The 27,865-nt window shown below is 49.3% G+C and overlaps 1 protein-coding gene across 1 annotated transcript in view; it reads left to right on the top strand.

Annotated features, from left to right (window-relative positions):
* LOC137648929 (uncharacterized protein KIAA0513) overlaps nt 1–27,865 on the top strand; it is a 144,160-nt gene that overhangs the window by 699 nt on the left and 115,596 nt on the right. The window contains exon 2 of the mRNA XM_068382120.1: nt 7,937–8,212. Coding sequence (XP_068238221.1) covers nt 7,946–8,212 — 267 coding nt within the window. The 5' untranslated portion in view covers nt 7,937–7,945. The remainder of the gene's footprint in view (nt 1–7,936; nt 8,213–27,865) is intronic.

Here is a 27,865-nt window from a genome sequence, read left to right as displayed (position 1 = left end):
CTTATAGAACCGTAGATCAGGTTAGGTGGAGACATGGATTGGGAAGGGGCTATTGGCCATGTGGGAGCCAGTGCCCTAGGGTAGGTTAGGTAAAGGAAAGTAAGGTTAGGATGCATACCTGTAACTGGTATCATAAGATGTTTATTTTGTATAATGTTTTCTGATTTTTGCTGATGATAGATGTAAGTTACATAGCCTATTCTGGTTACTTATTTTATGATTTTTTAAAATTATTGTTTCAGCTCTCAGGTTTTCTTTCGTTGTCTTCCACCCTGAAAACCCAGATTACAACTGAGGGAATTTGTGAAGTTGAAGTTTTATCTCTCCTGCTGCCACAACAATTTGTTTATTTTTTGCATCTACATTTCGATAATATAAAAAAAAATTAGTGATATTTTTCCTGAAAATTAATATTAAGGGGTGGTGAAAAATCATTTAACCTTCCCACTACATTCTAGTCACCAAAGTTCCATATTTGCTGTGAACATGCCGGGAATTATTGCTCCGCCATAGCTTGCTTAACTAACATATAAACATTGTTCACTTCTGTGTTCTGGCAAGTGGGATATGGATGTGCTGCACACGCCAACCTTATTGGTCAATATTTCTGTGATATTTTTGACTTTCGAGAAGCAATTGTGGATACTTCAAGCAATGGATAGCACTCATTGGCTGAGGGAAATATGTTATGAAATGTGTAATGGAGGCAGGTTTCTAAAAAGGGCAAACAACCTTCACAGTTTATTACCTAAGGGTACCCTCAAGTTCTTCAAAAAATTTCTGTGGGACCTGCAGTAACCGTCCAGCAGGTGGTGTAGCATTTATAGTTCCTCACTTGACAATAATCATCATGTTTATAGTAACAGTTGTGACATCAGACTAGGACAAGAGCAAGAATGTCTGGCCTCTTTCTTTCTTTTTTTTTCGTCTTGGAATGCAGTGGTGGACCCATAATGTTACAGGAATGAACGCAGATGCAAGTAAGCTACCAGACCGACCACTTCTATTTTAGTCGAAGTAGAACTTGTTTTCCCCATCCTCATGATGAGGGAGATGATGGATATACTGTACTGTAAATGTAAACAAATCACTCTATATTAGCTTTGCGTTCAGACAGTATATCCCTGTAAGGATATTTGTAGGTTCCCCTATTGACAGTCCGCCTAATGGCAGAAGCCCAATCTATATCCTAAACACTTTAGGTCAATAGATGTGGATGGGAGTCGGCACTCCTGCACCTCTTTAGGTCCGAGTGTCTCAGCATCCTAGGAACTTCCTTCTCAGGATATTTCCTATTAAAGGACAAAGGTTTGTGTTCATGTAGGAACAAATATTGAAAATAATCTATATTTGTTCCAACACAAAATACTTACCGAGAACTACTTTCTTTGGAGTCACTTGTGATCTCTCTATCCCGACCAAGGTTTTTGCGCCGTTACCCCCCTACTCCGTTCTCTACATAGGCCTACCCCCGCCGCCAAGGAATGCGCCCCGAGGGCAGGATTAGGGCAGGTCACTGCCTCTCTGGGTCATTCTCCTCATTAAGTTCCTTGGTCGTGAGCTGTTCACAGCTCACTCTTGTCTCTCTCGATCCTTTGTGCGCGTTTGTGTTCCACGTGTTTCCAGCGTGGGGACTTGTGTTTTTTCGCAGTGCGTTATTCTCAAGTGTTACCGTGCGTTCACCCTGTGTGTATCCCCAGTGTACTTATAGCTCACTTAGTGTTGTACCATTTGTGTGCGAACGATGGATCACGTTCGCCGTTGCCCTGGGCCTAGAGCCGGAAAGTCGTGTGGGGCTTTCCTCTCAAAGCCAGAGGTAGATCCTCACTCCCTTTGTTCCACGTGAAGGGGGAAAGTTTGCTCCTCCGCGGACACGTGTCCGGAGTGCGTAGGTTGGGATGATATCCAGTGGGTACGTTACGGTGCTAAAAAGAAGAAATCTTCGAAGCGTTCCCCCAGGAAGATCAGTGTCATATCTTCGTTACCGTCGGCCAGTGATCGGTCCGACGAAGCCTCGGCTTCTCTGTCTCCTTCGCAGAGGAGAGGGCAAGAAGCCTCTAGTGTTGTGGAAGGTCAAGGCGTTCTTCCCAGGGAATCCAGTGCGAGGGAAGAACCAAGGGCGGGCCCCTCTAGGGCTAACGAAGGGCCCGGTAGTGCTTCGGTTGAGTCAGGCCTTGTGATGGGGGGCCACGCATCCTCTGAAGACCCCTTATGGGGCAGTGTTGTAGTCTCAGAATCCCCGCCGCCCTCGTGGGCTGGTGCGTCGGGCTCTCCCCCGCCAGGAGACAGCCAAACTAAAGTTCGCCGTCCGAGTAGCGATGCCTTCGGGTGGAAGCAACCGAAGACGACAGGGAGGTCACCGCTGAGAATGGACGTGACCCTGGACCCCTGGCCCCCTAGCATGGAACGGTTGGACTCTTTTCCGACGATCTCCACGGCGGTTCCCGAGGACTTTCTCCAGCCCTCGATCTCGGGCACCCAGCGTCGGGGAAAATCCCCCGCGGATCACGCTAACAGCCGTTACGCGAGAAACGTGGCGTCGTCGGACTCGTCGGAAGTGGATTCATCTTCCGAGGAGGAAATCAGGGTGAAGCGTCGCAGGAGAAGGGAGCTGTCCGAGAGCGAACATTCCCGCTCTAGGTCAAAGTCGCGGGTTAGCAAGAAGCGCTCCTGCTCCCAGTCTCGTAAGTATAAGAGAAGTGTTTCTCCCGGGGGCGCCTGGGTCTACGTGCCTTCGGGAGAGTCCAAGATGCTTCATTCACCAGACCTTCGGTCCAGCGAACGTGCGTCTAGGCTGCCGCCCTCTATGCACAGCCTAGAACCGCGCGATCTGGCACGCAGGAAAGACCTCTCGAAGAGGCATAAGTCCTCGAGGCCTCCGGTTCACCCCGCCCAGCGGGGGGAAACGCGCTTCTTAGCAGGCAGCCTGGCCGAACCAGCCCAGCTGGTGCGGCCATCGAGTAGGAAAGAACGGTTCCCGTTGTCGGGTCAGCCCACCGGGACCGTGACCTCCGCTTCCAGAGCCTTAGGGCAACCGAGGGCCCTCCCTGAGCCGGCGGTACCCACGTTGCCGCGGGATCCACCCTCTTATGGAGCTCACTACCGTTACAGGACGGCCCCCCTGGACCCAAGGGCTGGACGGCCGGTCTGCCGGACCAGCAACCCAGCGCCCCCACTCCAGGCCGAAGCTTCGGCTGACGGAGGAGAAGCTTCCCCGTCGGAGGACTCCGCATATAGAAGAGTGGTGGGCCTCATCAGGAGGCACCATGGGATTACGGAACCCTCGGCTCCAAAGGGTGATTCCTGGAGGTCAAGCCTCCTGAGGATTACTCATCACGCCGCCCTTCCGAAGTCTTCCCTGGCCCTTCCTCTTGCCCCAGACCTGGTACTAGGGCAGGAGTACATAGACAACTTGGTGGCCAGCAATGCAGAGGCCCCCAAGTCCCAGAGTGCCTCGAAACTGCTCCAGGGCCTCAAATCGCAGGGTAAAGTATACATTCCGGAAGGGCGTCGCCCAGGCCCCTGTAGAGTGGACCCGGCCTTGGACGTCCTAGGACAAGGCGGCTCAGACGAAAGAGCCTCTTCAGCCCCAGTTTGCTTCTCTCCTACGGAAGCCGCCATGATGGAGGAGATGTCGCGGGACTTAGTTAACGTCTCCTCATGGCTGGACTGGTGGGCCTCCACGTTAGTAAACGTACAAGCCTCCGTCGACCCCGAAGATCCTGAACAGCAAAGCCTCCTGACGGACCTTCTCACCTCCGGGGGGAAAACACTTAAGTTTCTCTCGTACCAGGCGCTCGCCCTTACGGCCAACTGGGTCCTCCGGAAACGAGACACGGTCCTGGCTAAGGTATCTAGGAGGATTCCGGACAGAGAGGCCCGGGCCGTACGTAGCCTTCCCTTGTGGGGTGAGTCACTATTCCCATTAAAAGAACTGGAGAACCTGATGGAGGAAGTGTCTAAGAAGAAGGAGGCCAACGTCCCCAGACCTGCGTCGTCTAAGAGGCCTCCCTACAGGAGGGCCGCCTCAGATAGCGCCGTGACATCTCAGGCCGCCCCCAGCACTTCGAGGAGGGACGCCCCCTCTTCCTCCTGGGCAACAACTCCTCAACCCTCCCGCAGAGGAGCACCAGCTTCTTCCAGCTCCTTCAGGTCGGGTTACTCCGCCTCTAGGAGAGGCAGATCAGGCCACCCCTCTAGGAGAAGGTAGAGGGAGAGGCCCCCTACTCCCGCCCAAGCCTCGGGTTGGGGGATGCCTCAGACCATATTGGCAAGCATGGAAGGCACAAGGAGCGGATCCTTGGACGGTGTCCGTCCTGAAGGAGGGCTACAGGCTTCCCTTCCTAGCGGATCCACCCCCTCTTATTCCAGCCAGCCAGACAGAATGGTTGGCCCCCAGGGACCCGATGAAAAGGGCCGCCCTTCAAGAGGAGATTTCCTTCATGTTGGAGAAGGGTGCCATGGAAGAGGTCCTTCTCCCAGGCCCAGGCTTCTACAGCCGCCTGTTTCTGGTAGAGAAAGTAACGGGGGGGTGGAGACCCGTGATAGACCTGTCGGCCCTCAACAAGTTCGTCAAGAAGACGGACTTCAAGATGGACACCCCAAAATCCATCCTGCTGTCCTTGAGAGAGAAAGATTATATGATGACTGTCGACCTCAAGGACGCATACTTCCAGATCCCTGTCCACCCGTCGAGTCGGAAGTTCCTCCGGGTGAAATGGGGCCCCCAGATCCTGGAGTTCAAGACCCTTTGCTTCGGCCTGTCGACGGCCCCTCAAGTGTTCACGAGGGTCTTCGCGACAGTCTCCGTGTGGGCTCACGAACGGGGTATCCGTCTCATCAGATACCTGGACGACTGGTTGCTCCTTTCCACCTCAAGGGCCCTCTTGGAGGAACAAGGGAGAAACCTCCTCCAGTTTTGCAGGAATCTGGGGATCGTAATCAATCTGAAAAAGTCGAACTTAACCCCATCCAACAGAATGGGATACTTGGGGATGACGTTGGATACCGTGCAGGGGAAGGTTTTCCCCTCGCAGGACAGGATACGGAACCTCAAACACATCATTCAGCCGTTCCTGTCAGAACATTCCAGGAGGGCGGGAGATTGGCAGAGACTGATAGGTCACCTGGTCTCATTGGAGAAACTGGTTCCCCAAGGGAGGATGAGGCTCAGACCCATTCAATGGAACCTCAAGAGCCTCTGGTCCCAGACGGACTCGCGGAAAACGTTAATTCCAGTCCTTCCGGACACGAGAACCTCCCTGGAATGGTGGCACTGCCAGTCGAACTCCCTCAAGGGGATGCCCCTCGGGTCCAGTCCCCCCGAGTACCTCCTGTTCACAGACGCCTCCAACCAAGGGTGGGGGGCCCACCTTCTGGAAGAGACAGCATGGGGTACCTGGTCAGAAAGTGAAAAGCGTCTACACATCAATGTCCTAGAAGGCATGTCTTCACTTTGCAAGTCGTCTAAAGGGAAACACCATGGCGTTAATGTGCGACAACGCCACGGTAGTGGCCTACATAAAGAAGCAAGGGGGCATGAGATCGAAGGAACTGTGCGACCTCGCCATAGACATCCTGAATTGGGCAGACAAACAGCAAGTGGTGCTGCTGGCAAGGTTCATCCCCGGGAAGAAAAACGTTCTGGCCGACAGCCTCAGCAGAATGGGTCAAATAGTGGGGACAGAGTGGTCTCTACACCCAGAAGTAGCCAGACTCATCATTCAACGTTGGGGCTCCCCAGTGATGGACCTCTTTGCAACAAAGCTCAACGCCCAACTACCGGTCTATTGCTCCCCGGTCCCAGACCAAAATGCAGCCCTAGAAGATGCCTTCCAGCACAAGCGGGACAACCCCCCTCAAGCTAGGAGAGTACCCAGGTGGGACTTAGCCAAGGTCTTGAAGATGCTAAGTCGGCCCCCCTTTGAACCCCTGAAAGATATCGGAGACAAGGATCTCACCCTCAAGACCGTTTTCTTGCTAGCCTTAGCTTCCGCTAAGAGAGTGGGCGAGACCCATGGTCTGTCTTACGACGTTTCGCACTCCAAAGGGTGGAAGGAAGTATCCTTCAGGTTCGTGCCCTCCTTTGTGGCTAAGACTCAGAACCCAGCAGTCTGGGACCCGAGGTTTGAAGGTTTTTCAATTCCTGCCATTCCCAAGACGGGCATTACGGAGGATTTGAAGTTATGCCCAGTTCGGACGCTCAGGAAATACCTGGAAAGGACAGCTCATCTCCGACCAGGTATCAAAAACCTCTTCGTTTCCACAGGTGTTAATAGGAAGCAAGTTTCCAAGAACACCATTTCCTTCTGGCTGAGACAAGTCATCGCTAGAACCTATGAAGAGGATAAAATGGCAGTGCCAGGCACTCCCCGGCCCCATGACATCAGGGGTCTGAGCACCTCCTTGGCCTTTGAGAGAAACATGGCGGTGGGGTAGATCCTACAGGCAGGGACTTGGTCGCACCAGTCAACCTTTACTGCCCACTACCTCAAGGATTATTCAAGGAAATCCTTGGACGGGTTCTCCATTGGGACAGTCATTGCCGCCCTCCAAGCTGTGTAGCGGTAAGGCCAGAGGCTGTCCCCAACGATGAACACATTCTTCGCGACTACACCCGGAGGAAATCGTCAGAAGAATTTTTTAAGAGGTAAGTCTTAGATAATAGCGTAAGGTTGCGCAGTTACCCTCACTCCCGCACTCTGATAGGCCCCCGCATTCCATAGCCCTCTAGGCCCTACGTGCCAAGTCAAGTGTCAGAATAGCACTCCCGCCTCCTAAAGTATAAGTCTCCAAAGAAAGTAGTTCTCGGTAAGTATTTTGTGTTGGAACAAATAAAAAATTTTAAGTAATTTTTATTTTTTCCTAACATACTTACCGAGAACTACTTTCGGGTAATGGCCCTCCCTTCCGTCCCCGAGTGCCATCCTTCCATTGCCAGGTTGGGCTATACGACGAACTTAATGAGGAGATTGACCCAGAGAGGCAGTGACCTGCCCTAATCCTGCCCTCGGGGCGCATTCCTTGGCGGCGGGGGTAGGCCTATGTAGAGAACGGAGTAGGGGGGTAACGGCGCGAAAACCTTGGTCGGGAAAGAGAGATCACAAGTAACTCCAAAGAAAGTAGTTCTCGGTAAGTATGTTAGGAAAAATAAAAATTACTTAAAATTTTTGATTTTCTAACAATACAAACCCAAGTCCTCTAACTTATTTTTCTGTCTTACCTACCTCGCAATTCATAGGTGATGGTCAAATTGGTTGCTCAGAGAGCTAGGAGGTGACAGAGCTTTCCTACTACCCACCTGTAACTACTGACACGCTATAAACTTTTTATTTTGATTTTTCTAATATTTGTTGATGTTTAAAAGCATTTGATTATAGGTTTGTACTTTAATGTTAGTAATACTTTATTGAATTATTGTTTTCCACTCTACAATTAGTAACTGAGGGAAACTCTTGTCGTAACACCTCAAAGTTAGTGTTACATAATTTTGTGAAGTGATATCCATTGAGGTAGAGCCAGGTCAGGTTAAATTTAGTTTCCTAGGGTAGGTTAGGCTAAGATGAAATTTTTAGACAATTCTATGTATTTGGTTTTGATTCTTTATGTGCCAAGTCATTTTAAGTTGGGGATATGTAGATTTATCCTCCTGAGTTAGGTACGACCTAGAAAATAACCTGGCTAGGTAATTCAAACTAATAGGTACAGTATATTACAACAGTAGGAGTCATGGGTAAAAAGTTGCTATAATTATCATTATTATTGCTTTATTATTTTCAATTACTGTATCATTATTTACTTGTAAGTTTTTTTTTTCAAACTGAGAGATTCTTTATTGTAAATAAAAAAGTGTTCTCAGGTCTATAAAGTGCTTGAAAAAAAAATTCACTTACGGTAATGATTGTTGTGTAGTTTAACATTTTTCCTAATTTCACAGGTTAGGAAGATGACGGCTACAACAAATGAAACAGGCAGCGGTTTCCTTCGAACGCGCCTCCGATCTGCCCTTCACACGTCAAATGATTTGCTCTCTGGGATTTCTTCGAACATATCCTCACGACTCTCTGTCTTTTCCGTAGCTTCGGCAAATTCGAATGCTTCTTCAGAACGCACACCCCCACAGCCTGAGAAGCCACCTAGTACCCCTCCTTTACAGTTACCCCCAAGTCCCGAAGAAAACCACCGGTCTGCTACCATGACTGAAATGATCAAGGTTAGTTTAAGAGTTGCTCTTCCAAACTGAAACTAGATTATTAGGTGAAGTTGTTTTATGTATTGAATTCCCCCAGTCTTATCCTTTCCCTGTCAGTGGAACTAAGGGCAATTGTAGTTTTTATCAACCCGATGTACTTCAACTTAAAATAAGCTTTTTTATGTGCATACAAACTCTATCTTATATGTAGATCATTTTCAAAGTGAAGCTAATCCACATGAAAGACTTTTTTTTTCTAGGAAAAATACAAATTGCCTCCAAGATTCGTAATGTTTTAAATCAGCATTAACATAGAATAAAATAATTTTAATGCTCTTTCTTTTATAAAATTTATGAAATTTTTGATATCTAAAACTATCTATTCTATCATTGGCTAGTTCATTTTGTGACTTTTGGTATCTGAGTTCTTCATGTGTTACTTTTTATAAAGATTTAAACAAGAACATAGTACGCACATATTTCTTGTGTTTACGTAAAAAGGAAAGAGCTTTTTGTTTTACTATGGTTATGATTATTTTTTGTATGCAAGCTTGTGTTCATTTAGAGTAGGCAGATGGATTTAGCTAAACTGCTGAAGCCATTTATCACAGCTTGTGACATTCACTTAAACTTTTACCATTCTTTACATATGTAGTCTGAGAATTATTACATAAGATGATTGAGCTTTAATAGAGGAGTATAGTTCTTGGAAATTAGGAATAGATTTTCATACTCTACTGATGTTATTCAAGAATTGACTCCTCAGAAGGGAAAAGAAGTCAGGAGTCTTTCTCTCACAGGGGATTATACTTCATCAGAATATACTTACTGTACTTTGTAATATGTAATATCCTGTACTTCATGTCAGTGGACCTCTGCTATTGTGGGACAGAAATGTATGTAGCCTTATCTCTGGTATTATATTTGTTATCATTCTTAACTAGTTTTTTGTTTGTTCCGTAACCGAAATACAAACCACACTATTTACATGGGGTATTACTTTCGGCGTAGCTGAAATGACGAGCCATTAGATTTTTAACGAGGGTTTACTACCCGGGTAGCTAGCTACCCCTCTCCCCTCACACGCTGGTGAACTGATTCACTTCACTTTTGGCTCGGGTGACGGTCAGACGTGTCTACCTCACCCTCGCATTTTGACAGCCTTAATCTTTTTTGCTTTTTCTTTCAGAGTGTGTTCGGAAGTTGGCCTCTACCTTTATCATGCGGAAATGCCCTGGCTTACCCGACCGCCCTTGTGGGACTTTCATGTCGGCGGTCGAGACGGACCCTCACACCTTGTGTCCGTACTGCAGAGGTCAATGGTGTGATAGAGAAAATGTTTGCAGTGAGTGTAGGGAGTGGTCTACCTCCCAGTGGGAGAGGTTTTCCCGGCGACGGAAGAAGCCTAAGCGGGATCTTTCTCCTTCAAGGGTTGCCTTGAAGAAGGAAAGTTCCAAGGACTCTTCTTCCACTGCCCGAAGCTCCTCCGAAGCTCTCACTCGATCGGTCTCTCGTGAGCGGCCGGCTAGTGGTAGCGTAGGCCATTCTTTTGTTGACCAACCTCAGGGTTCGGGAGAAGGAGTTGCCCCCCATAGCGAGGCAGCTCCTCCTCCTCCTCCAAGGGAGGATATTGGTAACTCTGTAATTAATGATGATTTATTGCAGCTTTGGGCTTCCTTGAGGCTTAAGGGTTCGCCCTCCAGGGAAGCCCTGTTTGACTTGATCCAGTTGGGAGCAGCTGTCAAACAGTTGCCGGTGATAGCGGAGGTAGATCCTCTTGTCTATCGTCGACGTTGTTGTGGCAGAGGCTTCCGACGGGTCGGGTCAAACTCCTGCCTTGGTTGCTGATGTAGCTGAAGGCTCAATTCCCCCCTCCGAACATCCTTCAAGGGAGGAGCTGAGTCCAACGGTCTCTCCTGCGGGTGATTCTCCCCCTCAGGGGAGTCCACTGATAGAGACTCCTCTTCGGAGGACCGACGATGATGTGCCTGCTCCTAGAGGTCGTCTTCACCGCAAGGCTCGCCCTCCTCTCCACCGTAGAAGCCTTCCTTCTCCCTACAAGGGAGTTAGGAGGCACCTCTTCGGTTCTTCACCCTCGACGTCCCCCACAGAGGTTCCTCCTCGACGTGAGTTGACCGTTGCAGCTGCATCTCTGGACCTCTCTGCAGATCGTTTGCGATCTCCAACGCCCGCCAGACATGTGGACCTGCCTTCTCCGTTCCTGGAAGCTGACGCGCTGTGCGCGCCCACGCACCCCGTTTTCCAACGGCCTCCGGTCCCTTCGAGGCAGAGGGACTTGTCTCACAATGTGAGCAAGTCTCTTTAGCGCCAGGTTTCACCTGCGTGCCCATGTTCTCTTGCGCGCAAGCGCTCTCCTGCTGTTTCTGAGGACCTTCCTGCGCCCCAGCGATCTCCGGCAGCAGAAGCAGAGTCATCTCGCCAGCGCTCTCCTGCTCGTCACCGTGTTCCTGTTCGCCAGCGCCCTCCTGCTCGCAAGCGCTCGCCTACGCTCCAGCGTTCTCCTGTGCACCAGCGATCTCCTACTCGCCAGCGCACATCTGCGCGCCCTGTTCCTGTCATGCGCCAGGCACGCCCACGATCTCCAGCTCGCCAGCGATCTTCTCCTGTGTGTCAGCGTGCCCTCGTTCGCCCACACGCCCATGATCCCCGGATCTGGGCACAGGCAAGAAGATTCTTCCTTCTCCTTCTTGCCCGCGATCACCTGCGCGCCTTCGGAGCTCACCCACGCATCAGCCCTCGCCTGCGCGCCATCGTGCGGACTCGCCTTCGCGCCCTTCCAGAGCTGGACGAGACGCTACACGCTCACGCGCTCACGGAAAGTCTCCTGCACGTGCCCACGAGCAGCCCCCGATACGCTTCTCTACTCTGGCTGGCCCTGCGCCCCAGCCACCTGCTCCAGACCGCGCGCAAGCATCCTTCAGCGCGCCCGCGCGCACACGATCCTGCTCGCCGAAGGTCTTCTATGCGCCCACGTGCTATCTCTCCTGAGCACGATCGCCCTACGCGCCATCACTCGCCTGTGCACCATCGCTTGCCAACACGCCGACGCTCGCCTGTTAGCCATCGCTCACCAACGCGCCGACGCTTGCCTGTTAGCCATCGCTCGCCTGTGCGCCATCGCTCGCCTGTTAGCCATCGCTCGCCTGTGCGCCATCGCTCGCCCTTTCGGCCGGGCGCACCCTCGCGCACACGCCCCTTCGCCCGCTCGCTCCCGCGCCTTCATCTTCGCGCGAACCCGCGATTTGTCCATCGCGCAAGCGCCAGCGCGACCCCAAGCGCGATTCTCGAGCTAGTCTCCAGGAGCGCCCACAACCAGGTCATCATCTTCACGACCCCCCCCCACTCCCCGCAAGCGCAGGATAGCGCGCTCGCAGGAGGAGGGGAAGTCTTCAGAGAGGTCTAGGTACCATTCTTCTTCTTCTTCCTTACAGGCAGGCCCTGTGGTGTCTACTCCAAAGGATCGCCCGATCCCCTTCCCTCCAGTGGGAGTCTCTGACACTGCCTCCGTCAGTCGTCAGCCTTGGTTTTGGTCCCTTATCAGAGCTGTCGTCCAGGCTGTTAAGCCTGCCTTCGCTAATTTGGACCTCAAACCAGCGTCCCCACTGAAGAGGAAGAGAGGAGTAGAATTCGTGGTGACTTCTCCTAGGGTCAAACTGGCCTCCAAGAAGCCCGTAAGGAAGGCTCCTCTCCCCCCCCCCTCAGACATTCTCTCCTTCTCCTGTGGACGAAGCTTTTCCGTCCTCAGGAGAATCTACCGAGGTGAGTCCTTCTCCCACCACACCAATGGGAGAGACCCCACCACGAGTAGGAGAATCGTCGCGTACTGGGGCGGAGAAGAGTCCTCAGGCTTCTTTGCTGGAGTCCTGCATCCCTCCTAGAAGGGAACCGAAGGACTTGAAGACCGTCCCGAAGTCTTCTTCAAGGATTCGACCAGAGCCAGCGAGACCCCAGGAGAACGTCCACGTACCCCCCCAAGTAGAGCAGTTGGGGACAGGAGACTTTGCTGCCAATTCACCAGGAGAAGAACAACATGATTCAGAGCACGCCTTCTGGCAGGTCCTGACTTTGATGAGGCATCTCAACAAGTCCAAGGACCCCGAGACCGCCCCTCGTGAAGGCAAGGATACGGTCCTGGACCAAGTCTATGGCACTCAAAAACCCTCTAAGGCCAGCGCGGCTCTGCCTTGGTCCCAAGGGGTGAAGAGTGCCAGAGATAAGGTTGAGGGCCAGCTTGCGGAACTCGCCTCCTCCAGCCGTTCCTTTGCTGGTAACAAGCTCCTCCCACCTCCTCGTGTCCAACAGAGGAGGTACTTCGAGATCATGGAGGAGCCTTGTTTAGCTCTTCCTCTTCACCACTCTGTGGAAGAGCTTACCAGGAGAGTCTCTCTTGAGAGAGACTCCAACCGGCAGGTGACATTCTCGGCAACGGAGATCCTGAGTCAGGAGAAGGTCGCAAAGTGTGCCATGCAGGCCACTTCGTGGCTGGATGTCTGGCTAGGGTCTCTGGGCATCCTGTTGCGTTTCAAGGATCTTTCCAAGGAAAGCACCAGGAAGGCCCTGGAGACCTTCCTCCTCTCAGGCACACGTACCATTGAGTTTCTGGCCCACCAAGTTTCGAACTTGTGGGCAAACTCGATCTTGAAACGACGTGATGCGGTGACCGAGAGGTTCCACGCGAAGGTCCCAGCTGTGGATGTTTGCAAGCTCAGACAATCTTCCATCCTAGGAAAGAGCCTGTTTGAGCCCAAGGATGTGGAACAGGCAGCTGAGAGGTAGAGGAAATCGAACCACGATTCTCTCCTCCAAAGGGCTCTTACATATAAGCCCTACAAACCTCCAGCACCCCAACAACCTCGCCAGTCCAAGTTGACGAAACCGGCGCCGGCAGCAAAGACGAAGGTGTCCAAACAGCAGCCCTTTCTTGTCAAAGACAAGAAGGGCGGAAAATCCTCCAGGGGAGACAAGAATCCTAGAGGGAGCGGCCGAGGCCGCAAACGCTAGGATTGGCAATCCCCCTGCATGTCCACCAGTGGGGGGATGCCTACAAAGTTGCGCGTTCAGGTGGCAGCAACTCAGGGCCGATTCCTGGACGATCTCCGTGATCAGTCAGGGATATCGCGTCCCGTTCACGACATCTCTTCCTCTCCTGACAGCTAATCCAGTGTCGTTGAGCTCCTATGCCATGGGATCGGTAAAGGGGCTAGCCCTTCGGGCAGAAGTCGAGACCATGCTCAAGAAGGATGCTCTCCAGGAGGTCGACGGCTCCCCAGGCTTCTTCAGTCGACTCTTTCTTGTAAAGAAGGCGTCTGGAGGCTGGAGACCCGTCATCAACCTCTCAGCCCTGAACAAGTTTGTCAAACAAACTCCGTTCAGCATAGAGACAGCAGACACGGTCAGACTTGCAGTGAGACCGCAAGACTTCATGTGTACACTGGATCTGAAGGACGCGTACTTCCAGATCCCAATCCATCTGTCTTCCAAGGAGTACTTGAGATTCAGCCTAGACAACAAGATCTACCAGTTCAAGGTGCTGTGTTTCGGTCTCTCCACAGCACCGCAGGTTTTCACCAGAGTGTTCACCCTGATATCTTCGTGGGCACACAGGATCGGCATCTGTCTCCTCCGTTATCTGGACGACTGGCTGATCCTGGCAGACTTGGAGTCGACCCTTCTTCGACACCGAGACAGGCTTCTGGGACTTTGCCAAGATCTAGGGATTATGGTAAATCTTGAGAAGTCCTCTCTGCTTCCATCTCAATGATTGGTATATCTAGGCATGATATTGGACACCAATCTCCACAAAGCCTTTCCATCAGACGACAGGATAGCAAGTCTGAGGAGGGTTGCAGATCCTTTCCTCAGACGAGAAGAGCTTCCAGCCCAATCGTGGTTACGTCTCCTATGTCACCTTTCCTCCCTAGCCCGTCTGGTTCCAAACGGCCGCCCGAGGATGAGATCCCTGCAATGGCGGCTCAAGTCCCGGTGGAATCAAGGCCACGATTCCCTGGACGTCCTGGTCCCTATGGGTCCTACGGAACGGACGGACCTTCAGTGGTGGGTGACGAACGAAAACCTTCGAAAGGGAGTGGATCTTCTCGTCCTCCCCCCGGATTTGATGCTGTTCTCGGACGCTTTAAAAGAAGGGTGGGGGGCCCACGTTCTGAACCACAGGATCTCAGGCCTATGGTCAGAATCAGAAAAGTGCCTCCACATAAATCTGCTAGAAATGAAGGCCGTATATCTGGCACTTCAACAGTTCCAACGGATCCTGGTGGGTCACTCCGTGGTGGTGATGAGCGACAACACCACGTTGGTGGCTTACATCAACAAGCAGGGAGGTACCTTTTCACAACAGCTATCTCATCTTGTAGTAGAGGTACTGAGATGGACCGAAGTCCACTCGATTCCATTATCGGCTCGCTTTATTCCGGGCAAGAGGAATGTGCTCACCGACAGTCTGAGCAGAGCATCGCAGATAGTGAGTACCGAGTGGTCTTTGGATCCTCTAGTAGCCAGCAAAGTCCTGACTTTGTGGGGTTCCCCGACGGTGGACCTGTTCGCGACAGCCTTGAACTTCAAGCTTCCGCTGTACTGTTCCCCAGTCCCGGACCTCAGGGCACTCTGGATATAGACGCCTTCCAACAACGGTGGGACAACATCGACGTCTACGCCTTCCCACCGTTCTGTCTGATGAGAAGGGTGCTCAACAAGACCAGACTATCGGTCAACCTGTCAATGACCCTAATAGCTCCGCTATGACATCATGCAGAGTGGTTCCCGGACCTTCTGCAGCTCCTGACGGAACTCCCGAGAGAGCTGCCTCCACGACACGAGCTACTCAAGCAACCACACTGCAACATCTTCCACAAAGCCGTAGCATCGCTTCGGCTTTACGCCTGGAGACTATCCAGCATCTCCTCACAGAGAGAGGCTTTTCGCAACAAGTTGTGGAGAGGATGTCTCGACACCTGCGAAAGTTATCTGCAGGAGTCTACCAGGCGAAGTGGAGAGTCTTCTGTGGTTGGTGTCGTGGAAGGGGTATCTCTCCCCTCGATGCCACTATTCCAGCAATAGCGGAGTTTCTTGAGTATTTGCGGGAAGAAATGTGCCTTTCGGTCTCGGCGGTGAAAGGCTATCGCTCAGCCTTAAGCCTGGCCTTCAGGCTGACAGGAATGACATTTCCTCCTCGCTGGAACTTTCCCTACTCATACGAAGCTACGAGCTTACCTGCCCTCAGTCGGAAGTGAGACCTTCTCCATGGAACATGGTGCGTGTCCTCAGGTCTCTTAAGAGACCTCCGTTCGAACCGTTACGCCAGGCTTCTGATCGTCACCTGACTTGGAAGACGGTGTTCCTACTCGCTTTGGCCTCGGCCAAGCGAGTCAGTGAACTTCATGGTCTCTCGTACGACATCGGCCATTCAAGGGGATGGGGGGAGGTAACGTTCGGGCTTGTCCCTGAGTTTGTTCCTAAGACTCAGAATCCTTGAATTCTGGACCCACGGTTCGACGCCTTCCGGATTTCGAGTCTCCGTTCTGTAACAGATGACCCAGACCATCTCCTACTGTGCCCAGTAAGGAGTCTGAGGCTCTATCTGAAGAGAACAGCTGCAGTTCGTCCTCGCGTGCAAGCCCTGTTTGTGAGCACAGGGAGGACAAAGAGGAGGGTCACTAAGAACACCATCTCAGCTTGGATTCGCAGGGTCATCCACCATTCCCTGAATCCAGACCCTCCTCCGTCACGTCGCCCGAGAGCACACGATGTCAGAGGCATCGCTACATCCCTGGCATTCAAGAGAAATTTCTCAGTGACGCAGGTTCTACAAGCTGGGGTCTGGAAGCGTCAAACGACCTTCACAGCCCACTACCTGTAGGACGTGACCCACAGGAGGCTCAATGCGTTCTCTATCGGCCCTGTGGTGGCTGCACAACAGCTGGTCTAACCTCAGGCTCCTTAATGGACAAGTAGCAGAAGGTTGAGGGCATTGTTACCCGGTTTTAGTCTGCATGAATGAAAAAGTATGTCTGGCCCTTACTCTTTTCTTCATCCTCCCCTCTCTTGGGGAAAGCAGCATCCTGGGTTCTCTGCACAGCTGACCTCAAACCACTGCAGGTAAACCATGCTTCCTTGTGTTCCGAGTATTAACATAATACTGTCACGTCCCCCATACCCTGACGAGGTGGTATTGGGAACGTCCTAGCCTAGATTTCCATCTAAAGCACTTCAGGTCAACATCCTAGGACGAGTCACACTTCTCTCCTTCACACACTAGCTTATGTAGGCCCCACGCTCATTGCGGAGCGAGGAACTTGCGAGGTGCAGGGACTCCTTATCTTGAGTGCTACACACTCGGATCCTGAGTCCCTGGGAAAAGCCAAAGCCAGTAAAGCTGGAACCTACCACCCTACCTAAGGGTTGAGTCACCCCATGTAAATAGCGTGGTTTGTATTTCGGTTACTGAACAAATGACAAATTCGGAGACAATTTGTATTTTTCCTAACCATACAAACCTTAGCTATTTACACATACTTGCCCGCCAACCCTGTCCCCCGTGATGTCCTACCTCTGAGCGAAGTGAATCAGTTCACTGGTGTGTGAGGGGGGAGGGGTAGCTAGCTACCCCTCGTTAAAAATCTAATGGCTCGTCATTTCAGCTACGCTGAAAGTAATACCCCATGTAAATAGCTAAGGTTTGTATGGTTAGGAAAAATACAAATTATCTCCGAATTTGTCATTTGTTCCGTAACCGAAATACAAACCACGCTATTTACATTGGGTTTACCTTTCGGCGTAGCTGAAATGACGAGCCAATAGTTTTTAACGAGGGTTAACTACCCCCCCCCCCCCCCCGCGCTAGTTAGCGGGGGTAGGGGAAGGGATAGCTTGCTACCCCTCCCCCCACACACACCGGTGATTTGCTTCACTTCACTTTTGGCTCCGGCGATGAACAGACGTGTCTGTCCATCGTCCTCGTTAACAGCCTTAATCTTTTTCTGCTTTTTCTTTCAGTTTGTGTGTGTGTGTTTAGAAGTTGACCACCTTTATTTTTCACTATGCGCAAGTGCCCTGGAATTGCCAGCCGCCCTTGTGGTACATTTATGTTTGCGGTGGACACTGATCCTCACACCCTTTGCCCGCAGTGTCGAGGCCGACGGTGTGATCAAGAGAATACGCGTAGTGAGTGCAGGGAGTGGTCTGCCTCCCAGTGGGAGAGGTTTGGCCGCCAGTGTAAGAAGAAGTCCAAGAGAGACCGTTCTCCTTCCGGGGTTGCCTTGAAGGAGGAAGGTTCTCGGGACTCTTCTTTCGCCGCCCAAACCTCCTCCGAAGCTCCCCCTCGTTCGGCTCCTAAGGAGAGTTGGCCGAGTGGGAGCGCAGGCCCTAGTTCTGTTTCCCGACCCTGGTTTGGGGGAGAGGGCGTCGCCTCCCATAGCGGGGATGTTCCTCCTCCGGGGGAGGTTGTTGATGAATCTTTGTCTAACGATGATCTTTTTCAGATTTGGGCTTCCCTGGGGCTTAAGGGCCTGCTTTCCAGGGTAGCCCTGATTGACCTTGTCCAGTTAGGGGCCGCTGTTAAGCAGTCGCCGGTGATAGCAGAGGTAGACCCTCTGTCTATCGTCGACGTCGTGGTGACATATGCTTCCGACGGGGCGGGTCAATCCTCTGCAGGTGCAGTTGTGGATGTTGGTGCTTTCGGCTCTCCTCCCCCTTCCGTACATCCTTCGAAGGGGGAAGGGAGTCCCGCGGGCTCTACTGCTGACCAGCCCCCCTCTAAGGGGAGTGCTTTGACTGAGACTACTTCGGGGGACTGATGGTCCTGACGATCTTCCTCGTGGCCGCCTTCGCCGTAAGGCTCACCGTCTGCTGCGTCGCAAGGTCCTCCCGTCTCCTTATAAGGGTACTAGGAGGCGCCTTTTTGGATCTTCACCTTCTTCCTCTGAAGGGGGCTCTCCTCGCCGTAAACAGCCTGCAGCTCCAGCTTCCTTAGACCTCTCTGGGGATCGATCTCCTATGCCTTCCAGACCTTCAACTTCTGGGGCAGATGTTCAGCAGCCTGACCTCGTCACCCGACGGGCAACGGTCCCTTCGGGGCAAAGGGATTCTTCCCTTGCGCGTCAGGGTTCCCCTGCGCTCCCTTCTGCAGTGTTAGCGCACAGGCGCTCTCCTGCTCGTCAGCGCTCTCCTGTTCATCAGCGATCTCCTGTTCGCCAACGCTCTCCTGATGATCGCCCCTCTTCTTGCCAGCGCTCTCCTGAAGACATCCTTCAACCTGTTGTTCCTGTTGAGCGCCCAGCGCGCCAGCGTTCCCCTGCTCACCCTTCTGCAGTGTTAGTGCACAGGCGCTCTCCTGCTCGTCAGCGCTCTTCTGACCGTCAGCGCTCTCCTGTTCCTCAGCGCTGTTCTGAGGACCATCGCCCCACTGCTCGCCAGCGCACCCCTGTGGTCTCCGAATATCCTGCAGTTTCTGTTGTGCGCCCCGCGCGCCATCAGTCTCCTGAGCGCCCTCGCGATCCTCAGCTTGTTCCTGCACATCGCTCGCGTTCTCCAGCGCGTGTTTCCAAAACGCACGTACGCCCACGTGCCTCCTGTTTCTGTGCCTGTTCGTGAACGTTCACCTCTGCGCCCCGCGCTGACTGTACCCTCACAGGATTCCACGCGTCGCCCTCTTGCTCGCCAGCGATCACCAGCTCGCCCGCGATCACAGACGCTTCAACATTCGCCTGCACGTCAGCGTTCTCCTGCGCGTCAGCGATCACCTGAACATCGGCGATCTCCAGACCGCCCGCGTAACCTATCGCCTGCGCGCAAGCGTTCTCCAACGCGCCGTCACCCAGAAGATCTGGAAGGACATGGGTCGCCTTCTGTTAGCTCGCCCTCGCGCGGTTGTTCGCCTACGCGATCTACGCACTATCGCTCGCCAACGCGCCATCGCTCACCTACGCGCCAGCGTTCACCAGTACACCACCGATCGCCTGCTCGCAATCGCTCTCCCACGCGCTACAGGTCTCCTGAACAACGCCGTCAGCGGTCATCGGAGCGTTCTCGCTCGCTCGCGCGTCAACACGCTCCCTCGCCGACGCGCCAACGCGTCCGTTCACCGGCTCGCCCACGCGCTCGTTCGCCTGTACGCCCTCGCGCCCGCGCGACCGCTCGCCTACGCGCAACCACCGTTCGCGCCGAATTTCGCTGCCCGTGACAGCAGCAGGAATGCGTGTCGCAAGACCGCGCTTAGGATCGCCTCCACCAAAGCGCAGGACTCTTATGCAGGATAGGGAAGACACTTCAGAGAGGTCAGTGTGACTTTCTTCCCCTTTTCCTTTTCAGGCAGGTCCAGTGGTGTCCACTCCGAAGGATCGCCCGATCCCCTTCCCTCCAGCGGGGATTTCGAACTTTGTGTCCGTGGAGCGACAGACTTGGTTTGGTCCTTTGATGCGGGCGTTAGTGAAGGCCATGAAGCCAGCACTCGCCGATCAAGGTCACAAGCCAACGACTGCCTCACCTCCGCTGAAGAGAAGGAGAGGAGTGGACTTCGTGGTGACTTCCCCCAGGGAGAAGTTGGTTCCTAAGAGGTCTGTCGGGAAGGCCCCATCCCCTTCGCAGCCGTTTTCTCCTTCTTCCGTGGATGAGGCTTTTCCGTCCTCGGGTGAGTCCAGTGAGGTGATAGTCTCCCCCTCGGCACCAAGGGGGGAGCCTTCTCCTCGTGGAGGAGAATCGTCTCGCGCGGAAGGTGCTCTCTGAACCTCTTTGTTGGGATCCTGTATCCCTCCCAGGAGGGAACCCAAGGACTCCAAGACCATCCCGAAATCGTCTTCAAGGATTCGCCAGGAACCCGCTGCTCCCCGGGAGAACGTCCACGCTTCGCCCCAGGAAGAGATTCCGGGGACGGGAGACTTAGCTGCCAGCCCGCAAGGAGGAGACCAGCAGGAATCTGTGTGGAGGGATGTAAACAAAACAACCCCCACACCCTTGAATCTTACTTACTTACAATGGTCTCCACAAAACAAACTTTCCCCTCACGTCGTTGTCCACACAAGGGCCAACAGTCCTTTTATAGCCCAACCCCACAACTCGGTTGCAACGCCACAATATGGCAACACTTGACACTCAGTCAATACAAAATGTTTTAATTGATTTAGTCCGTGAGAGTAATCATCATCATCATCATCCTCATCGGTATCTTCATCATAAACAGCAATCAGAAGTAAATTCGGTCCGGGTCGTCAACAAGTAAATCAATCTGAGCAGTCCTATCAAGTTCTGTTATAGGCCAAGTCGTCAACAAGTAAATCAATCTGAGAAGTCCTATCAAGTTCTGTTATAGGCCAAGTCGTCAACAAGTAAATCAATCTGAGAAGTCCTATCAAGTTCTGTTATAGGCCAAGTCGTCAACAAACAAATTTACATTCAAGAAAATCTCTCCAAAGGAGTCTAAAGGAGCCTAAAGGAGGAATTACGGCCTGCAATAAAAAGAAAAACGCTTACGAAAACTCCTAACTAACTAAACTATCGCACTGTAATCAAAGATAAACAATAAACTTTCTATCATTCACGAACACGCCTAACAAAAATGAATAAAAACAGTACTTACTCCGAATATAAAAAAACATTAAACAGCCGGCTTCCAAAGAACAAAAAAAAATAACAACCGACTCCTTCTACAGTCAGAGATCCAATGCGTTCGCCCAAGACATTCATCACCGCCCTATCCTAGCTAAAAAAAAGGTAAACAAACAACCTCAAATATACCGACAGTCTTTCCAACAACAACCAATCATTCGCAAACTACCCTCGTTCTTCGGCGCGCACCGCGGACACACAAAACACGCACACACAAACGCACATACACACATACTCTCTCGCGCACGCGCGATCTAACAAAACTAAAGCAAATGAAATTCTCTCTCTCTCTCTCTCTGACAAAACTTAAGTAAATAAACACTCACTCACTCTCTCTCTCTGTCTCTGTCTCTCTCTCTCTCTCTCTCTCTCTCTCTCTCTCTCTCTCTCTCTCTCTCTCTCTCTCTCTCTCTCTCTAATGACAAAGCTAAAGCAAATAAAATGTCTTGATTTACCAATACTAAAACAACACTCTCTCTCTCTCTCTCTCTCTCTCTCTCTCTCTCTCTCTCTCTCTCGATTTGGCAAAAAAAAAAAAAAAAATTAAAATAAAATTAATCCTCCACATTCCTCCCCCCCTTACTTTGCCAACTCCTCACACAACACTTACCTATTTTCTCATTACCCAGTCGCAATCAGGAACAGGGCCTTGGCTTCGGGTAACTGGGCCTTCATATAGCTGCACTCTCTCATTCACTTCTTCCATGTCGTTTTCATTCAACGTACTATTACTATTCCCGTCTATGTTCTGCTCGTCTAAGATATCATTCACTATTTCATCTACCTCAGTTTCATCTGGCCCGAAAATCCCACTAATTTCTGTCAACAATTCATCCATTACATCTAAACTATTTTCTACTTTAACAAAAGAATCATTCATACTGCTTATCATTCTCCTATCTTTCATTCTCGTGTTCGTCATACGTTCTCTTGCCTCATCTAACGAAAAACCACACACACTATAAGTATCATTCATACTCATCCAAGTTTCATCTGTATTAATACATTTATCTTCCATACTCACCTGTACATTTACACCCTTGTCCTGCTTATTCTGATTCCCGCCTACAACTACAAAATTTTCCCGCCTTTTATCCCCAGTAAAATTCTCAGACTTCTTTTTCCATCCATACTCTACTAACACCAATTGCTTATCTTCTAAACCTAATGCCTCACACATACTCGGTTCATACTTGTTCGTTTTCAGCTATTTATTCATACCATTCTCCTGAATATATCTTGGTACCTCCTTCCATTTTCGCAACTGATTGTGGTGTGCCTTAACCTTTTCCACACTACCATCCACACTTATTTTACCTAAAACATAACTCAACCCACTAGAACCAACATCTAACACCTCATATGGACCTTCAAACTTATCACGTACCTTATTGACATTCATTCTTCCTTTTTCAATTACTTCTTTTAACACTTTCTCTCCCACTTTGTAGCTTTCAAATCTCTCATTTGCTTTCTTCCAAACATCTCTATCATTCTCGGACACACTCAATCTCGGTCTTACTATCTTTTCAAAATTCAACACAAACTTACACGGAGACATACCAGTACTCTTGTGCACCGTCGCATTATACGCCCACAACGCACGCCCAACATATAAATCCCAATCATTATCACATGTACTCATCATCCGCAAAATTTCTGTTAAGGTTCTTACAGTCCTTTCAGCCAACCCATTCGCACTTGGCATATACGGAGTCGAATACACATGTTCAATGCCCCATTCTCTCAACATCTGCTCAAACTCCCATCCAACAAACTCCGGACCATTGTCACTTAACATTTTTGCAGGCTTACACACACTCATCGGCAACATCACTTGACTTACCATTCTCGCTACAGTCTCACTTCTTTTATTCTTGATGGGTACTGCATACGCAAACTTACTCATATGATCGACCATGATAATCATTCCCACATGTCTCCTCGCAGTCACAGGCAACGAAACACAATCAATCACAAACATCTCACATGGCTCTTTCATACGTAACCTCAAAACAGGCGGACTTGCATGCATGCTCTGATACTTTCCCTTCTGACAATCCTCACAAGTAGTCGCTACATCCCCACAAATTTGACTCAACCCAGGCGTAAACAACCTCTCTCGCATGCATTCCCACAGTTTATTCTTCCCCATATGCCCATACCTGTCATGCACTACCATACACACACTTACAGCTGCATGCATTGGAAATACAGGAACATATATATCTTCATCCATTCCCCTATGCAAAAAATACACAATATTCTTACAAACAATAAATCTTTTAACAACTTTCTTATACGCTTCCAAATCACACGGCCATTCTTCCACCCTAATACCATTTAGAATACATTCACGTAACCTATTTATTTCGAAACATTCACCTTGCATTTCTTCCACCTCTTCTTTGCTTAACAAATCATCTTCACTTTTTGCAATATCAATCATGCCACCAAAATTCGCCATGAATACACTATTATCCTCAATTACTATTACCTTACAGCCATTCTTTGAAAGCAACCCCCTTACCAACATCAACTGACACATGGTGCAACCTCAAAAAATCTATCCCTATCAAAAAACAACTAGGCATTTCATTCTCTCCCATTACAATAAAATTATGTTCAACTTCCATACTCCCTAGTTTCACCTTCAACCTCACTTCTTCCCAAACAAGTAAACTTCCCTGACCTATTCCATGAATTCTCACACTCGTACACTGTCTTTTCACTTCCCAATTGTACCTCTCAATTTCCCTGATAACTGACTCATTTACTAATGACACTTGAGCACCCGTATCAATTAAACTACAATATTCATTCTCATTTATATTCACATATGTCATCATCCTTCCTTTTACACCATGCATACATACATTTACTCTCCTTTCAATTCTGTCGCTCACTTCACCAATATGTTCATCATCATATTCACTGTCCTCTATACCATCATATCTTAGATTAAGGTCACTTGCACCATTATCCTTCTCACTCAACAATTTGCAACATTCCTCATTACATTGAATCCTCAAAATATATTCCCTATCATTCTCCTTACATGCCCTATATTCCATCGGTCGATTCCATCCAAAATACAAATACACAATTACACCATACAACATACTTACCACCATTAATATCTTTGATAATACTTCCCCTTCTAGTACACTACTCTCCTCCTCATATACCATTTCTTTTGACACTTCATTCATCACCCTTCTTTTAAGCTCGCTTACGCTACCTGGTATTTCCGTATTTAACCCCTCTTGTACCAACTTACTTAAACCCATTAGGATACACTTATATACCATATCTTCCCCTTCACAACTCTGCTCCACAACTAAACCTTCAGGCAACCTTTCAGAATTCTGATTACTCTCTTTATCTTCCATCCTCCCATGCATCCTCGACATCGCATCCGCTATCACATTCTTATTTCCCGGTACATATTCTAACCTAAAATCAAATTCATTCAAATCCTCTATGGTCCTAGCAACCCTTGCATTCACACACTCTTTCCTTATCATATACACTAGGGGCTGATGGTCAGTACGCACAATGAATTTTACACCATACAAAAATACTTTCAATGCTTTCACACAAAATCGTATTGCAGCCAATTCCCTGTCAATCGTCGAATACTTCCGCTCAGCTTTACTAAACGCTTTACTAACATACGCTATTACTCTCAATTGCTCTTCTCCATTTACTCACTGCATTTGAACCAAACAACCACCCATACTAACCCCACTCGCATCCGTATACAACTCTAGCATATTCGCATTTTCACTGTAGTCTGGAAATGCCAAAGTGACGTCTTTCGCGGCCTCTTCCTTCAACCTTTCAAACGCTTCTATCATCCGATCATCCCATTTTAACTTCGTACTATTCCTTTTACCCGTCCATTCATTCAAAGGCTTCCCTATACCTGAACAATCTCTAACAAACTTGCGACCAAACTCAATCAAACCAAGAAAACCTCGCAACTCACGCACAGTCCGGGGACGTGGAAATTCTCGCACCTTATTCACAAACTTGTCACTCTTCCTTATACCAGATTCACCCACTACATGCCCAAGAAATTCCACCTCCCTGGACAACCATGTACACTTCTCAAGCTTAATTTTCACACCAACTTCAATTAACCGCCTCAACACTGCCTCAAGCAACCGCATATGTTCCTCAACAGTCTCGCTCGCAATCAGAATATCATCTATAAAAACAGTCACCTTCTGTTGATCGAAACCAGCCAATACAACATTCATCGCTCTTTGGAAGGCAGCAGGCGCATTAGCAAGACCAAAACTCAACTTTTTAAATTGAAAGTGACAATTTGTACTTGAAAATGCGGTAATGGGCCTGCTCCCCTCTGCCAGAGGCATCTGTTAATAGCCCCGCACCAAATCTAATTTAGTAAAAACTTTCATTCCATGCATCTTATAAACACAATCAGACACCACATTCATTTGAAAACGTTCTTTAACAGTCACTTCATTCACCTTCCTATAATCAATACACATGCGTAAACTTCCATCAGGCTTTCGTACAGGGACAATAGGGCTATTCCAGGCACTCTCACTCCTTTCTATTACACCCATACGCTCTAATTCCTGACACTGCTCCTCTATCTCCTTGGCAATAGGCGGAGAAAAATGCCTGGGACGCTGATATATGGGGGTATCATCACTGAGAACTATTTTAAATTCTGGCAGGTCTGACCCCCCACAATCATCGTCACCGAGACTCATAACTCTCCGCTTATCCCATAACATCTTAAGTAATCGTTCCCTTTCGACCTCACTTATACTCTCATCTAACTTAATTCTTCCTTTCAACATATCGTAATCCCAATCGTCATCGTTCTTTACCTTACCAGACATTACCTGTCTCGCCTTAACATAGCTTCCATCCTCTACATTATTCAGTGTATACATTCATCCCATGCAATCGCCCTCACGTATTCCACGTACTCTGTTCCTCCTAACACTCGGCAACAACCTTACATACACCTGGGGTTCCTGCATATTCATAACACCATCATATATATACGCACTCGTTTTCACCAAATTACCTGCTTCCATACTTTCCACTACATATTCATCCTTGTCACTATTTGAAATTCCCAGACTGCTCGGCCATGCAACTTTTACACTAATAACCTCACCTTTATTACCCGATAACTTTACACTTTCCTTTGCTACCAACGGCACTCCCTTCCACACCTTCGTACTCACTCTGCCGTCTTCCTTTAAATAAAATTCCCCACAAATATTACCTTTAACCTTTATTTCTATCATATTCACACTTGGATGTACAATCATACCACATTTTTTCAGAAATTTATACCCAAGCAGTACGTCATATTTCTCATTCGCTCCCTCGACCACGTAAAAATCATTATCTTCCATCATCAGCCCCCCAATCATAACATTTTCCCGTAACTTTCCTTGCACAGGCATACGCAAATTACCAATACCTTTTACTTCACCTTTACATCCCTTAAATTCACAAACCTCTTTTACCTTATCATATGCATTCCTAAACATTAAATTGACACCACAACCAGTATCAATCAAACCAACCAACTCTACACCATTAAAAATCATTTTCACACTCATGCAATCATGTGCTCTTTCTCCCATCACATCTTCGTGCAATAAACCCTCACGAACATGCATCACATTCACTCCCCACACATACGAGGACTCACCCAGCTGAACCCTCTGATTAATTAGTTTCCCGAACATCCTGGCTGACTTGATCCCTTCTTTCTACAAACCCTAGCTACATGCCCATCTGCACCACATTCAGTACACTTACCCCGCGGCTCCTTGCACATTCTAGCATAATGACCATCCTTACCACAATTACCACAAATTACATTCATACGATTACTACGGCATCCACTCGCTATGTGCCCAGTCATACCACACCGATAACACTTAACCACTTTCTCTTTCTTACAGTCGCTAATACGATGCCCTGTCTCTCCACACCCGAAACATGCTCCTAATGCCCATCTACACTCGTTCTTTTTATGTCCTACCTTCCCACACCTATAACACCTCTCTTCACGGATACCACTACCTAACCTAACTTGCTGCGTACTAGCACTTCTATCTCTCCAAACTTGATTTCCCTGTCTAAACCCGTCATTTCTCGGCATGGGTATTCCTACATTACTCACCCTAACACTTCTATCTACTACACTATCAGCTGCCCTCATTGGCCCTCTCATAACAGCATCTCTAAAACTACCAAATTCTGGCACACATTCCTCCATTCCAGTTCTCACACTCACAGATTTACTTTCTTTCATACACCTATCCAACTCGTAATCCTCAACTATCTCTAAAATATCATCCCAAGTCAATCTCTCTCTAGTCCACCTCATTTTCTCCTTCCGTTTCAAATTAATAAACTCACACACACTCTCTGGTACTGTACCCAAAAACTTCTTCATTAGTTCCTTATTTTCATTTATTCCTTCGTCCCCATACTTCTTTCTAGCCAATGTTTCTAATCGACATACATACATCGAGATTGCTTCACCCACCTTCATTCGTGCTTCATCAAAATCATTTTTTCGCTTATACCTAACACTACCTTTCATACGTTTTACCTGTTCAATTATCCTCTTCTTTACACTTTCATACTCAACCTCTCCTACACTCATTATCACCCCATACATCGTCAACAAATATCCTGACAAAAATTCTCCCAACTCCCTAGCCCAAACTCTCTTACTATCCCCATACTTAGCCTGACAAAACTTTTCATATTCCCTAAAGAAGTCATATACATCCCTACTGCTATGTTCATTAAAATTTCACACCTAGGAACCTCTCTCATAAACACTGTCTTACAAACTTCCTCTACTTCATTCTCACTACTATCTTCACTGTCTACTCCCTTCTTGATGCCTTCTTCTTCATTTGAATACAATGAATCTAATTCTACACTCAAAGTCCTATCTTTAACTATTCCCTTCTTACCCTTTTTCTTACTAACCACCTTCACCCATTCTTGATCATCCTC

Source organism: Palaemon carinicauda, chromosome 10 (genome assembly GCF_036898095.1).
Source record: "Palaemon carinicauda isolate YSFRI2023 chromosome 10, ASM3689809v2, whole genome shotgun sequence".
In the NCBI taxonomy this organism is placed as follows: domain Eukaryota; kingdom Metazoa; phylum Arthropoda; class Malacostraca; order Decapoda; family Palaemonidae; genus Palaemon; species Palaemon carinicauda.
Note: the sequence above shows the minus strand (reverse complement) of the source record. Positions and strands in the feature narration are given on the sequence as shown.